The 15,734-nt window shown below is 41.1% G+C and overlaps 1 protein-coding gene across 4 annotated transcripts in view; it reads right to left on the reverse strand.

Moving 5' to 3' along the window:
• Window positions 1-589: 589 nt before the first annotated feature.
• The window catches only part of OXNAD1 (oxidoreductase NAD binding domain containing 1), a 41,345-nt gene continuing 26,200 nt past the window's right edge, over window positions 590-15,734 (reverse strand). For all 4 annotated transcript variants that reach the window (XM_001495969.5, XM_005600913.4, XM_070238112.1 and 1 more), the window contains 4 exons: window positions 10,144-10,285; window positions 2,725-2,967; window positions 1,842-1,950; window positions 590-1,175 (listed from right to left, as the gene is read on the reverse strand). In XM_001495969.5, the coding sequence (XP_001496019.1) occupies window positions 1,021-1,175; window positions 1,842-1,950; window positions 2,725-2,967; window positions 10,144-10,285 (649 nt within the window). In that variant the 3' untranslated portion in view covers window positions 590-1,020. The remainder of the gene's footprint in view (window positions 1,176-1,841; window positions 1,951-2,724; window positions 2,968-10,143; window positions 10,286-15,734) is intronic.

The raw sequence follows: 15,734 nt of genomic DNA on the forward strand, positions 1-15,734 counted from the left end.
AGAGCAGCCTTGGAATGAGGCTCCACCATCCTCTCTACCCTGGGGACTGCCTCCTAACCTCAGGCTTGACAAGGAGTTAAATGTTAGGTGCTTTCTTTCAGTCATTCAACAAGTATGTGTTGAGGAGCTGCTGGTGCCAGAAACAACCCTGGCAAAGGAATGAAATAAAAAGGAGGAGAAGCAGCATTTGGAAACAGTTCTGTACCCCCTAATCACTCCTAAGCATGTTTCACCAGCCAGCCAGCCCAGCCATTGAAGGCAGATTCAACATGGACACAGCAGTCCCCAATGCCTTTGTCCCAAACAAGAAGCCACCTCCCACATGTAGCGTTAAGGCAGGCGGCCAAGACACAGAGCACAGAAGGCTTCATCTAAGAAGAAACTAACAATTAGCCAGGGTATACGCACCTAGGATGTTCAGTAAAATTAAGAAAATATGCTGGATATTCAATTCCCTAAGGCAGTTTTCCTAACAATTTTCTATTTCCAAACGCAACTTTGATGGTCCAAAGAAACAAGGCTGTAGGCCATAGTAAGGTAAACGAAGACATTAGACTATAAAGAATTTTCAACATAAAATTATTAAGCATGTGTTTAAATTATCAGTTTATTGAATGTAAGATATATAGTTCCTGTCAAATAATTTAACGATAGCCCACTTTTCACAGGAAAAACCACATTTTCATATGATTAAATGTAAATATATGTCCTTTTTCTCCCTAAGGGGAAAGAAAATCTATATTGACCAATTCAAAGTACATCATGAGAAAATCAAATAGTTATTAATAAAAGAAAGTCAATATAGTAAAAAAGAGTTTAATCAATGAAGTCTTTGCAAAAAGTTTATCATTTAAGTCTGTCACTGGCTCTTCTTTATTCTCCAGCTGGTCACTTAGTTCACAGCCATAAAAAATAAGCCTTAGCAGAGGTAAGTTCATCTTGCCACAAATCCTACAACACAACATCTGTTACTGTCTCAGCAGATCTCACAGCTTTCTCCTTTCTGTCTGTGCCCGCTCCCTACCACCACTTCTCAAAGCAAATGTGTTCTTTGGGAACATGGCTGTTTTCCAGTTGCTTGGAGAAAAAGTCTGTCATCGGAGGTGGGCCACAAATATAGAACAAAGTCTCTTTTGAAATATGATCTCTTATCTCCTTCTCCGTTATTCTTCCTTCTACCAAAAAACAGATAAACACCAAATTAAGCCAGACATGTTTGTATTGAAATGAGTAAGGACTAACCACAACAGTGTATATTTTCAGTAACTCAAGCTTAATGAGTCTAGAGTCATTCACATGATGGCTCCTGTTGGCTCCTGGGGCCAGACCCGAGCAGAGGGTACATCTCCAGGTTTCCTAAACTACGGCAAGTAAAGTGGGAAGCTCAGCATAACGCACTCTTCGGACACAGCCAGCCAGCTCACTGATCTTTGGTAGAGATTTAAAACTGCCTTCAACAAAGTAAATAAACTGTGTTGTGAAAAATCCTTCCAAGCAGGGGAAACCACGAGTAATTTAAATGGCCATTAATGGCAAATGGAATCCATTCAGTCAAAGCTGGAATATAAATTCTTTGTATGCATGCTACAGTGATGATGCAAAGATCATTTCCACAAAAATGTGGAAAATAAATTTTTAATGTGGGGAGTAGGAAACCTGTATATAATAAGTAAAACCAACTAAATCTCTCTTTATTTCTCCATGATGAATCATCTCTCAATTCCCCAGGTAGTGACATTCCCAGCCGGCAACTCCCAGCAATAAGGCATCTACACTCAATCAGCTGGCGTGTCCGCCAAATAACTGTGTGGAGATAGTCAAAACATCTTCAGGGGACTCACCCGTGATGTATGGCTTGAGTTCTGCACTGATTTGTGTAGTCTGCTTTGTAACATGCAAACTGCATGCAATCTTCTCAGGAAATTCATTTACTAAATCGAGGATATTCTTCTGGAATGTCAAACATATTTGGTCACACTACAATCTTAAAAAATCAAAACAGATGTGCACAACCACTGACGCCGAACCTCGACTCCCATTCTGTACACGTCTGTCACTCGCGCTCTACTTAGGGAGATATTGTTTGCAGCCTAGCAGGCCAGAGCGTCCGAGTACAGAGGGCTATTTGGCTTTAATTGAAATCTGAATATGCTAACCAGCATATTACTAACGCCCCGGGAGTTTTTCTTTTTCCTTTTTCTCAAGCATTGGCAATTAAGCAGCAGTTTCACTGACCACAGTTGTGTCTTTTAACTGTTTCTGTTCTTTTGTTCACATCCTTGCAGCTGCAAAGCAATCCGAGTGAAAGCCTTCCTGAATGTTCTTAATTTCAACAGATGCGACTGATGGGGGTTTCATTTACCCAGCTGGGTCCAAACTATGGACGCCTCACCTACTCCTGTGACACACAAGCCCACTTGCAGGTCTCCTGACTTGGAATCTCAGGGCCTTGGTGACTTTTCAGTTCATCTACCTCTGGATTCAAGCCCACCAAACCTGCCCTATCCTGTCACTCCCCTGGGAGCCTCCTCAACACGAGCCGTTTTAACTGTCTGGGGTAAGAGTGTTCGTTAATTCTCATTTGGACACAATTAAGCCTTGTCAAGCCTTTCGTTTGAACCGGTGCAGAGAAGACAGAACTGAGAGAAGAAAGTTCCATGGACAAGGAATACCATGACACAAGTTTGCTTACAGCAAGCTATGAAACACACATTTCTCCCTTACCTTAAACAGGAGTTCGCTGGTATTTTTTGCACTGTAGAAGAGTTTCACTGTTCCCATCGCATAGCCACTTCCTTTGTCTGCCTGTGCTCTGTGGAGATCTGCCGAGTGTCGTAGGATGGAAAGCAGAGGGTTAATTCCAACGCCCCCTGCAATCAACACGAGGTTTCTAGAGGTGTCTGCAGGCTGCGGGTCAAAGAAGAACTCTCCACCCACTCTCACGGCCACTTCAGAGTCAAGTGTACACTAAGGCAGGAAAGAAAAGATCCTTTAGTCCTTTGTAGCACAGGTCTTAAACCAAATGTTCTTTAATGAAACTGACTACATCTACCTCCTGCAATTTTATCAGTGTGTAGCACCAGTTTTACAGCTTGCTCTCAATTTTCCCAGAGCCCTGTGAATTGATTCCACTTGTCTATTACACAGGCCATTTGCTACTCCACCTTGCTGATCCATACTGCACAGCCACTCCAGTATGAGAAAAGAAGGCTCGCTTCAGCCATCTTTCCGTTTGTTAACTTCTTAGATGATGAACTGGGTTGTGGAAAGAGGCACTGGACTCAGGGTACAGCTGTGAAGTGGGAGTTTCCTTTTCTGAGTGGTGCTCCTGTGTTCTGACCAAAGCCATGGAGCTGAGAGAGGCAGGATGGGGCAAGTGTCACTGCACTGTGGCTGCCCTGGCTCCTCAGGGCTGGGGAGCATAGGCACTGGGGGCTTCCTCCTGGTGGCAGACCTGCTCCACAGGCTGAGGCCAGCACGGCAGCACTGCTCAGGACTGTTCGCTTCTCCCTGGAGCAGCAAAAACGGGCAGCCAGAGGCGTCACAGCAGGGGGTGAGGACCATGTACACCCATCCAGGTCGGGCCTCTACTGTTTGGTGGGGTCAATTACACCAGAAATACCATCAGAGCTGAATGCACTGGTTCTCCATGGGGGCGATACTGCCCCAGCAGGGGAAGGGGGCGTTGGAAACTTGCAGTGACCCTATTTTATTCTTATAGTGATTTGGGGAACCCAAGTGGCATCTAGAGGGCACAGCAAGAGTGGTGTGCTGGAGCTGGCTGGCTGCTACTAAGCTGATGGTTAAATCTGCAGGCATTTTGTGAGCCGGTTTCTACTAGTAGTTTGAAATCAGCCATTGTAGGAGTACTAACAGCAGAGAAATCAGCAAATGCTACCAATCAGGGCTTTTTTGACTCCAACAGCCAGCTGAGCAGCACACTGTTATCTGCAATGCACGGGACTGCCCCCCACAGACTCTGAGTGACCCATGGGACGTACATGTAGGACGAACACTGGTTTGCAATGATCTGAGACCAGACCCTAACTCATTTTAGAAAAAAATTCAAAGTACTTTGTGCATAGATCTGACCCAACTTTCCAGAATGTAACCGCCATGTAGACTGTACTGGGTTGGGTTCAGAACTTCACCAAGCACATTCACTGTTCTGGAAAACCACATCCCAGTTTGTGACATGTGTGTATGGTTCTGTCACCATACGACCACCTGTACCATCTGCATTTGCAGACAGCGTGTTCACAGTGACTCTATGCTGGCAGACAGCCATCTACTTCATTCTATCTTCTAGCTTAGATATGCCCAACTACTTATATATTGAAATACACAGTCTCTGATTACGAATCACTTTCCTTTATTTCTCCTTTGAAAACTGTTATTTTTTTTTTAATTTTTATGCATTAATTCATTAACTTTGAATTTCATTTCAAGATAGTTCTAGAAAGGGAGCATTGGATCTGACAGGGTTGAGAACCCCTAGTTTGGAGAAAAACCCACTGATCTAGGAGCGAGAAGACTAAATTTTAATCACAGCCCCTCTGAAATCCAGCAAGCCCCTTCACTTCTCTGAGCCTCTGCTGTGCATCTGAAAAATGGGTACCACCCCCGTCCTCACAGAGCTGAGATGCGCATCACATGACACAGTGCGGGGCAGATGTCTCTAGTGGCATCAAACTCCATATAAGAGGGTATTTCGGTCTTTGGTCACGGAAGGAAAAGTGCTGGGGCTGCCAGCTTCCTTCTTCCCTGTCACTAAAACACAAACCCTAGGAATAAATTTATCCTAAGAGCACAGGATTATTCCATCACACAATCTTGACCTAAATCAACTAGATAAACACCCTCCTAAGAAGTATGAACGTTATCAAGTGCTTTCTGAAGACCAAATCTTTGGCATTCACACCTTGGCCTCTTGCATGGCAGGTAAGCAGCAAGTACTTTTTGACAGCAATTTAATCTGGGACTCCACAGCTTAAAGTAGAGTTAATCTTAGAGAAAACCTAAGAAAAAAGGAAAATTATTTGAATTCACAAAGCAGGTCCTTTTTGGTAAAGGACTGTTAGATGAATGGAAATCCTTTCTCTAAGGGGAAAAAACCTATTTAAACTTAACTGTTTTAAATATGTAGGAGATTTTTTACATAAAGGATGGTAAGTGGGTTTTCATTTTTGACAAAAGAAATTAGCAGCAGGGGAGCATTCTGTTAGGAGTAACTACAATCTAGGACTCGCTACACGGGCTACCGAAGTGCTTTAAATGCCCCTTCCTTCCAAGTCCCATGGACAGAATCTATGATCCGAGGGGCTCTTCCTAACAATGACAACAGACTTCATCTCTGTGCTCCCCCCTCCACCCCCGCTTGCCTCTATACTTCGCTCTTTATCTCTAAGAATCTAAGAATAAAAGAGACTAAGAAATCAGAGAGAGAGAATTTTCTCCAGTGGTCATCTTCAGCATGCTTAATAATGACAACAAAGTCTTTAGGTTATTGTTTTTAGAAACCAGAGTATTTTCAACCCTGAAGTTGGCAAGAAAATGTGCCCCAGGGAAAGATAACACTCAAGAAGCCTGTCGTCTCCTTAGTGACAAAATAATCTTCAGTGGGCCTATCTTCTAATTTGCTAGCATCTGGAAAGAATCAAAAGCCATCTTTGTCTTTTGTTGATCAATAAAAACTGCCAGGGTGGCATGAGCACGAGACTCACAGTACACGCAGTATAATACGGAAGTGAGTAAAGGGCATTACCTTCAATTACACAGCAATGTATCTAATTTGGGTATAGATTTTCTACTTGTGAAATAAACAACTTTTCCACAGCAACTGGAGCCCAGCACACAATAGCTGTCTAGCAACCTTTACCCTGCCAGGAGCTTGAGCCAAAGCAGATAAAATAAAGGAAGACGTTTACGGCACTTTATCCCATGTCCCAACAGAGCAGCCTGCTGCCACCCAGACATTCACGTGCCCCCATTGTCCACTCTAATAACTTAATAAGACAAATCCTCAGGAGGAAAATAGCCACCTCAGAATGGTTCCAAGAAAAATCTGACTCCATAAAGGCTGTTTGCGACTCCCGCCGGGCAGAGCTGAGCAGGCACTACAATTAGGATGTGCATTCAAGCAATGCCACTTGGAGATCTTCTACAGCCTCTAAGACTAAGTTCCCTCACTGAAATGCCAATGAGGCATGAAACCAAGCAGGGGCTGTGGACCAGGACCAGGTCAGGTCACGTGGGAGGCTGACAAATGGAGGGGGCTCATGGCACTGGGAGCAGGGATGGCTAAGCTCACTGTGACATTGAGCATGAGGCACATGGACACCTTGCTGGTCAAACCCCAGCGGCATATTTTAGAGACTTAGGACGCAGCCTAGAGACAGTAATGGGTGTAAAATCTAAAGAGAATCTAAAAAGGAATGAGGCAGCTGAGGCCACACTAAAGGAAGGACTCGGAAGGTCGGAAGGTAAAAACCTGAGGATACACCTACAATGGAAACGCTAAGGTGGGCAGTGGGGGTTATTCTGAACAGACACAACTTGACATGCAAACCGTAAGAATACATATTTTTTATGTCCCTAGAAATTTAAAAATCTTTTTAACCTTTATCTTAGAGTAAACCTTTTTTTTACTTTTGGCATTAGAGTTCTATGAATTTTAACACATACATAGATCTGTGTAACTACCACCAAATCAAAGTATAGAACAGTTTCATCACCCCCCAAAAACTCTCTTGCACTATCCCTGTATGCTAATACCCTTCCTCACCCCTAACCCCTGGCAACCACTGATCTGTTTTCCATCACTGTATTTTTGTCTTCCAGAACGTGACATAAATGGGATTGTACAATACGTAACCTTTGAGCCTGGCTTTTTTCATTTGACATAATGCCTCTGAGATTCACCCAAGTTGTTGTGTGCCTCCACAGTTCATTGGTTTTACTGTGGAACAGTGGTGCACTGTATGAATGTAGCACAGTTTGTTTATCCATTCGCCTGCTGAGGGGCATTTGGTCTGTTTCTGGTTTTTGATAATTATGAATAGAACTGCTGTAAACATTTGTGTATAGGTTTTTACACGAACAGAGCTTTCGTTTCTCTAGGATAAAAACCCAGGATTGGTATTGCTGGGTCTTGCGGTAAGTGTATATCTAATTTCATACGAAACTGCCCAATGTCTTCCAGAATGGATGTAGCATTTTGCATTCCTGCTAGCAATATAAGAGAGTTCTACATATATGGTCACACTTAGTATTGTCAGTATTTTTAATTTTAGTCATTCTAAAAGGTCTGTAGAGATACCCCACTATATATGGTTTTAATTTCCTTAATGGTTAATGATATTGAACATCTTTTCATTGCTTATTTGTCATATTTGTCATCCTTATATCCTTTTTAGTGAAATGTCTGTTCAATCCTTTGCCTCTTTTAAAATTCTGTTTGTTGTTTTCTTTTTGCTGACTTTTGAGAGTTCTTTATATATTCTAGATACAAGTCCTAGATACAAGTTGGATATCTAATTTGCAAACACTTTCTCCTAGTCTGTAGCTTGTTTTTTAATGGTGTCTATTACAGAAAAAGTTTTTAATTGTGATTAAGTCCTACATATCAAGCTTTTCTTCTATGGATCTTGCTTTTGGTGTCATGTCTATGCCTACCCTCAAGTTCAGAATATTTCCTATGTTTTCTTCTAAAATTTTTACAGTTTCATGTTTTATACTCAGATATACAAACTATTTTGAGTTAATTTTGAACATAAAGTATGAGATTTAGGTTCTTTTTTTCCATATGGATGTACAATTGTTCCAGCACTATTTGTTGAAAAGGTTATCATTTCTCCATTGAATTTCTTTGGCACCTTCATCAAAAATCAAAGGGGCCTACGTGTGTCAGTGTATTTCTGAACTCTTTATTCTGTTCTGTTGATTTATGTGTCTATCTATTCACCGATACCACACTGTTTTAATTACTGTAGCTTTATTTTAATCTTAAATTTGAGTAATGTGATTCCTCTCACTTTATTCTTTTTCAAAACAGTTTTAGCTATTCTAGTTCTTTTGCCCTTCCATGTAAATTTTAAAATCAGTTTATCTGTATCTAAAAAAAATCCTGCTGGGATTTTGATAGGTGTTGTTAAATCTATAAATCAATTTAAGGAGAACCAACTTCTTTACTCTGTTGAGTCTTCCAATCAATGAACATACTATGTCTCTCCAATTACTCATGTCTTCTTTGATTTCTTTCATGAGATTGAGATGAATCGGGATTTTTTTTGCGGGGGGGGGACCAACTATTTGCAAGAAGGTCCTATTCTGGGTGATGGGCCAAGAGAATGTCCTAAGCTAGCTGGTTTTCACAACACAAAAGCTCTCTTCAGCCATGAGGACATATCGCTTCCTACAAATATGGCTTGTCTGAATGATTCTTTGTGTACCCTGTCTCCTAACTGAACCTAACTGCATCCAGGTGGGAATTCTGTGGCAATTAACTCAACCTTGTTTGCACACCCTCTTTTGCAGACATGGGCTATGCCAAGAGTTTGGATAAGCTACTCCATGGTATTGCTGCCTTGCCATCCATTTTGTTCAGTGAAGTGGCCTGTGGGGACCTTAAACTGACACTAGCTCTTCAGGCAAGCACACTTGCAGAGTGACAAGTAAATGTAAGTTCCTCATATGACTTCCCCAATGGCCCTTGTAATCGACAGTCTCCCCTATCCCCCAGAGACTTCCGCCTGTGTGCCCCTTAGACAACATCACCATGGATCTTACTAAAACCCTACTCTTTTTGGTTTGAATTGACCAATCTGGCCTTTGCCTGGGAACCCCAAAGCACTCTACCCACGGACTCTAATAAAGGCATGTGCCCCAGGTCCTGTTGTTCTCTCTGCCTGCACCCTGCCTCGATCTCCCCATGTGGGACCTTGAGGCATGCCCTGCACTTCCTCCAGGATGTGTGATAATAAACCTCTCTAATTCCATTTCTCATGTGGTCTTCTGGTGAACCGGCTTATCATCCAACACCCTGGGGCTCTACTTAGCAAATGCTAATTTAACAAAGTCACAAGAGGCTGTAAGTTTCCGCCCCATTCCCAGTCCCGTGCTATCTGGCTGGTGCTCTATGAGATCTGCTGTCGTTGGCCTCCCTCCTCTACTTATTCCCCTGAGGTTCCTATGTGAACATAACAGTTCTCTGAAAAGTATACTGGAGTGTGTTTCCAAGTTCTGCTGAAAATAAAGTTATTAGCGTTTTTGTTTTCTGTTTGCCTTTGTTGATTCTTCATCATTTCCAGGAAAATAAGGGGAGAATGTTGTTTGTTAAATCATATTTGTACTGGTACATTCCTTTTTGGTAAAGGGGATAAGAAAACGCCGGGGATGGGATAGGGGTACTAGTAAATATAGAAGGCACCTCTAAAAGTGAAGGGGATGGCAGTAACAAGGGGACAAAGGTCAAAAACTAAGACGACAAATAACTGATTTGTTCTGAGCTCATTCTTTGTTAGCAGAGTTCTAGTAGGTAACGAACAGGAACCTTCACGTGGGATTGTGCTGAGTCCTATGGGGAAGCATGAGTTATTAGCAGCAAATATGGATTCTCTCTCAGAACCCTGTGGGAAGAATTCTCAAGAGACTGAAATGGAGAGGCAATGGCACCATGGATTCAGCAGTGCTCAGCTCTGGGCACCAGCAGTATGTGCTCAGAGATTGTTAACCCTACAAATAATGACAGAAGAATAGTTTAATTTCCTTTATTTAGGATGGCTAGGACAAAATAATCTGATTTACAGATTTACCATTTACATGACATACAGAGCCAATTTTCAAAAATTTACATATAAAGTAAAATGTTTTGTTTCTAAAGTGGTATAAACTGAATATTGTCTGGTAACCTAGAGGATATTTCCAGGTCCCCAAATATCTTTCAGTCATCCTTAATGCATCAAAAAGATTCTGCTTCTTTGACCTTCCTGGAGTCTGAATTCTGGATGTAGGGGGAGCTCTTTTGTGAGCGTGTACCCTTTCACTCAGGCCTAGGTTTCTTACGTAGATTAAGCGAGCTGAACACAAATTTTGTGGGAGGCAGAGATGCTCAGATTTCCAAGTTTAAATGGGCAGTTTGCTCACCTGATTGTGAATCCAGAGGGCAGGAGGGTGATTTGTATATTTCACTGCCAAATCTATCATTCTCTCTTGTTCTAGCAGTCTGGGGCTGGAGCATATTGAGAAACCACCAACCACAGAGACTCCTGGGATAAAGAAATCGACCCTAAAAGGCAAGGTAAATAAATCATTATTGCTGAAGCAATTTTAAAAGTGGGCAACAAGATAAAGTTGACAAACTTTTAGCTAGACTAAGAAAAAAAGAGAAAAGCGAAAATTACTAAAATCAAGAATAAAAGAGGGGCCATCACTACCAATGTTACAAAAATAAAAAAAGATTAGAAGGGAATTCTATGAGCTATGAGACAAAAATTAGATAACTTACATGAAATGGATGCATTCCTAGAAAGACATAAACTACCAAATTGGTCTCAAGAAAAAATAAAACCTGGGGTCTGGCCCCATGGCTGAGTGGTTAAGTTCAGCATGTTCTGCTTCAGTGGCCTGAGTTCGGTTCCCAAGGATGGACACTACTCATTGGCAGCCATGCTGTGGCAGCATCCCGCAAACAAAATAGAGGAAGATTGGCAGAGATGTTAGCTCAGGGCAAATCTTTCTCAAGCAAAAAGAGGAAGATTGGCAACAGATATTAGTTCAGGGCAAATCTTCCTCAGCAAAAAAATAAAACAAAATAAAATCTGAACAGACCCATAACAACTAAAAGGATTGAATTAGTAATTTTAAAACTTCCCACAAAGAAAAGCATAGGTCCAGATGGCATCACTGGTGAATTCTACCAAACATTTAAAGAAGAACGAATACTAATCCTTCACAAACTCTTGCAAAAAAAACCAGAAAAGAATATGTCCCAACTCACTCTATGAGGCCAGTATAACTCTGATACCAAAACCAGACAAAGATATCACAAGAAAACTACAGACCAATGTCCCTTGTGAATACAGATGCAAAAACCCTGGGAATAGAATGTTGGTTTAACATCTGAAAATTAATCAATGTAATATACCATTTAGTAGTATAAAGGACAAAACCCACATGATCATCTCAATAGATGTAGAAAAGGCATTTGACAAAATGTGACACCCTTACACAATAAAAATACTCAATAAACTAGGAACAAATGGGAACTTCTTCAAGTGATAAAGAGCATCTACAAAATACTCATAGCTAACATCTTTAATGGTGAAAGGCTGAAAGGTTCCCCCCTAAGAACAGAAACAAGACAAGGTGTCTGCTCCCATCACTTTCACTCAACATTGTCCTAGAGGGGCTAGCCAAGGCAATTAAGCAAGAAAATGAAATAAAAAGCACCCAGATTGAAGAAGAAGAAGCTGTAGATAATACGATGTTGCATACAGGAAATCCTAAGGAATCTACTGTAAAGATATTAAAACTACTAAACAAGTTCAAATAAGGTTGCAGGATATAAGATCAATATACAACAATCAACTATTTCTATACACTAGCATTGAACAATCTAAATGTGAAATTAAGAAAAATAATTCCATTTATAATAGCATAAAAAAGAATAAAATAATTGGGAATAAATTTAACAAAAGAAGTATAAGACTTATATATTGAAAACTACAAAACACTGAAAAAGTTCAAGAAGATTTAAATAAACGGAAACGCACCTCATCTTCATGGATTGGAAGACTTAATATTGCTAAGATGGCAATATTCCCCAAACTGGTCTCCAGACTCAATGCAACACCTATCAAAACCCAACCTGTTTCTTTGTAGCAACTGACAAGTTGATTGTAAAATTAATATGAAAATTCAAGATTAAAAGAGAACAACAAATTTGGACGACTCACACTTTCTGATTTCAAAACTTACTATAAAGGTACAGTAATGAAGACACTGTGGTACTGGCAGAAGCACAGACATAGAGATCAATGGAAAAGAATTAAGAGTCCAGAAATAAACCCTTACATTTAAAGTCAACTGGTTTTCAACAAGGGTACCAATACAATTCAATGGCAGAAGAATAGTCTTTTCAACAAATGGTGCTGGGACAACTGAATATCCACACGCAAAAAGAATGAAGTTGGATCCCTACCTTACACCATATACAAAAATTAACTCAAAATGGACCATAGACTTAAACGTAGGAGCTAAAAGTATAAACTCTTAGAAGAAGATTTGCACAGGAGTAAATCTTCATGGCAATGGATTCTTAGATATGACACAAAAACACAGGGTCAAAGAAAAAATGGAGAAACCAGACTTCATCAAAATTAAAAACTAGGTGCTACAAATGAGACTATCAAGAAAGTTAAAAGACAACCCACAGAACAGGAGAAAATATTTTCAAATCATATATCTGAAAAGGAACTTGTATTCAGAATATATAAAGAACTCTTCCAACTCAGTAATAAAAAGACAAACAACCCAAATAAAAAATGGGAGGAAGATTTGAATACATATTTCTCCAAAGAAGATATATAAATAGCTAATAAGCACATGAGAAGATGCTCAACATGATTAGTTACTGGGGAAATGCAAATCAAACCACAAATGAGCTATCATTTCACACTCACTAGGATGGATGGCTATAATCAACAAGATGACAGCAAGTGTTAGTCAGGATCTGGAGAAACTGGAACCTTTATCCACTGCTGGTGGGAATGTAAAATGGTACAGCCATTTTAGAAAACAGTTCGGCAGCATCTGAAAATGTTAAACAGTTACCATATGACCAACAATTCCACTCCCAGGTACGTACCCAAGAAAAATGAAAATACATGTCCACTCAAAAACATGTGCATGAATGTTCATAACAGCATTATTGATAATAGCCTAAAAGTGGAAACAATCTAAATGTCCATTAGCTGACGAATGGATAAACAAACTGTGGTAGTCCACACCATGGAATGAAGTACTGACACATGCCACAACACAGATGAACACTGAAATTACATTAAGTGAAAGAAGCTAGTCACAAAAAAGATCATGTATCATATAACTTCCACTGATATGAACCATCCAGAAGAGGCAAATCCATAAAGACAGAACACAGAACAGTGGTTACCTGAGGGGGCGAGAGTATAGACAGTGAATGATATCAGTTACACGGTTCTTTTTAGGATGATGAGAATGTTCTGAAATTTGTGCTGATGGCTGCACAATTCTGTGAATACACTAAAACCCACTGAATTGAACACTTTAAATGGATGAATTTTATGATATGTAAAGTATATCTCAATAAAAGTTTTTAAAACGTACATCCAAAGAAAAGGCAACAAAAACTCTTTCACTGGCTGATGTGGCCTTCTAGGGTCCAAAAGTCTTGTGTTTCCTTTTTCTTCTAACCACACTCCTATAGTTAGGACTCTTGTGAATTTCAAGCCTTCGATAATCCTATGCCACAAAAACTCTTTTTTGGTGAGGATTTTAGAAAATCCAACAAACCCAGTTACATGCCAAAGAAAGAGAGGTTTACTAGAACCTGGGAAAAAATTCTCATCCCCATGTCTAAGAAACCTGTACATCCAATCTAGATGTTTCTCAGCCATCAAAGAGCAAAAGTATCATTTCCCCCAGCTGTTTTCCTACCAGTAGGCTTACAAGAAAAGCACACGATGTTCTCTACTGATTTGATCTATGACCTTAAAGGTGTTCTCTTCTGATCTGCCTTAAATATTGGTCATTTTTTTATAGTTTTAACAATCAGTTTTGGACTGGAAGTACTCCAGAAAAGGTCCCTAGCCTACTTTCGCCTATATTCACTGGACTCTTTTCCATAAACACTTTAATTTCTATTTCATTTCATTTCAGACAAGATGCAAATTGAAAGAGGCAAACAGTTGACATTTATTAACCCAGTTGCTATAATCTAGCAAAGAGGAGGTATATAGCATCTCCACTGTGTCCATGTTTAAAAAAATAAATATATCAATGAGCTACTTTTGCTGCTTTATCTCCTGAACTATAGCACCCTCTGCTGCTTGACGTTGATACAGACCATTTTCTCAGGTGAGTGAAAGAGAATTTCTCTTCTCTAGAAACATTGGAAAGCTACCTTCAGAAAACAGGACTCCATTAAATGCTACAGAATTCAAATGACATAAAAATCTCATCTGAATGGATTTAAGAAAATATGCACAATACATATTTAATAAAATATTTGTGCAAGAAGTAAGTTTTAAAAACACACACATCCTTTAAAAACGCCCTTTGCAGGATTAGCACTCCTGGAGTCACGAGTTGAGGCACCTACTGCACCCAGATGAGTGAGTATATGAAGAACTGAGAGGAAGAGCCTAGTTCTGTAGTGAGGCACACGTATCCCTATCTAACAGTGACACACCTGGCAGCCCTGTCCTGTCCGCAGATGCAGCCCCAGAGCCCAGCACACAGCAGGTGCACAAACCGTGGCCAAATGACAATGCTTTACCAGGAGATCCCAAAACTTTCGTTCTCAGCTACAGTCCTCAGAGCTCCACACTCACTCCTTGTGCAAACACTGCAGCCAGCACCTGCCTACTCTGTACAGGCACCGTGGTCACTGTTGGAGGTAAAGAGGCAAATGCGTCTTGGTTCCTGCCCTCAATAAACTCACTCTACTGGGGGGAAAATTAACAAATAAATATGATTAAATAAACTATGACAAAACTTGCTTGGGGAGGTAGGGGGAAGAGAGCAGAGGAAGTAGTCAGCTCTACCAGTGGTAAAAGAATTAAGACAGACTTCACAGAGGAGTCTTAAGACACACAGCGCTCACCAGACAAGCAAGGGAGGCGGACACAGAAAAATGATGCCAAAGAATGCCGTGCTTTTTGTGCGTGGTCGTGTGAGTCAGGGCTGCCAATACAGCCGTGCGGACTGCATACTGTCTACAACGCAGTGGCCCATCGAGAGGGTAGGGGCAGAGTTTGATTTCTCTAATCTTTCTCCTCTAATCTGTTTCTTCTTAGTATCTTCCTTCTCTTAGTAGGGCCCAAAGTCACTTTCAAGCATAAAAATTATGTTACCTTACATGAAGTCAGAGACACACTTTTCTCTACAAAACCCTTTGACCTTGTTTCCCCTCGGGTGGTGCGCTGTGCACAGCCCATGTGGAGCGAGTACTCACTGCGGCCTGGGTAGTGTCATTGCAGTGATGTGCGGGCACTCGCTCCTACTTGGCCTGCACTCTTCCAGTCAACAACTTGACTGCAGGGGAACTGGCCAAGGAAATAAGAACTGGCATCTGTCCCCTGGGCCTCACCAGCACCAATGATCTAAATGACTGAGTGAAACACTGGCAATAACAAAAACCAAAAACTAGCGAAGTTAAACATCAGGCACTGTGCTGAACATCTGACATATTCCAAGACACAGGAATATTACTGTTCCCTCTTGAACAACATGAAACTGAAACCCAGAGAAAGAAGGAAGCTGCCACATCACAGAGCTGGCAGGTGGAAGAGCACGCATGGGAGCAGAGCAGGCTCCAGAGCACGAGGCCTTTGACACTGTGACATAGCCGCCCTCGGGGGATGGAGCTGGCCACAGCAGTGAATGCCACAAGGAACACTCAATCTGGCCACTCAGGGCACTCACACACTGCATGAGGACTGCTGCTGGCACACTCCAGCCCCAAGACGTAGTGC

The sequence above is a fragment of the Equus caballus genome, chromosome 16, assembly GCF_041296265.1.
Source record: "Equus caballus isolate H_3958 breed thoroughbred chromosome 16, TB-T2T, whole genome shotgun sequence".
In the NCBI taxonomy this organism is placed as follows: Eukaryota; Metazoa; Chordata; class Mammalia; order Perissodactyla; family Equidae; genus Equus; species Equus caballus.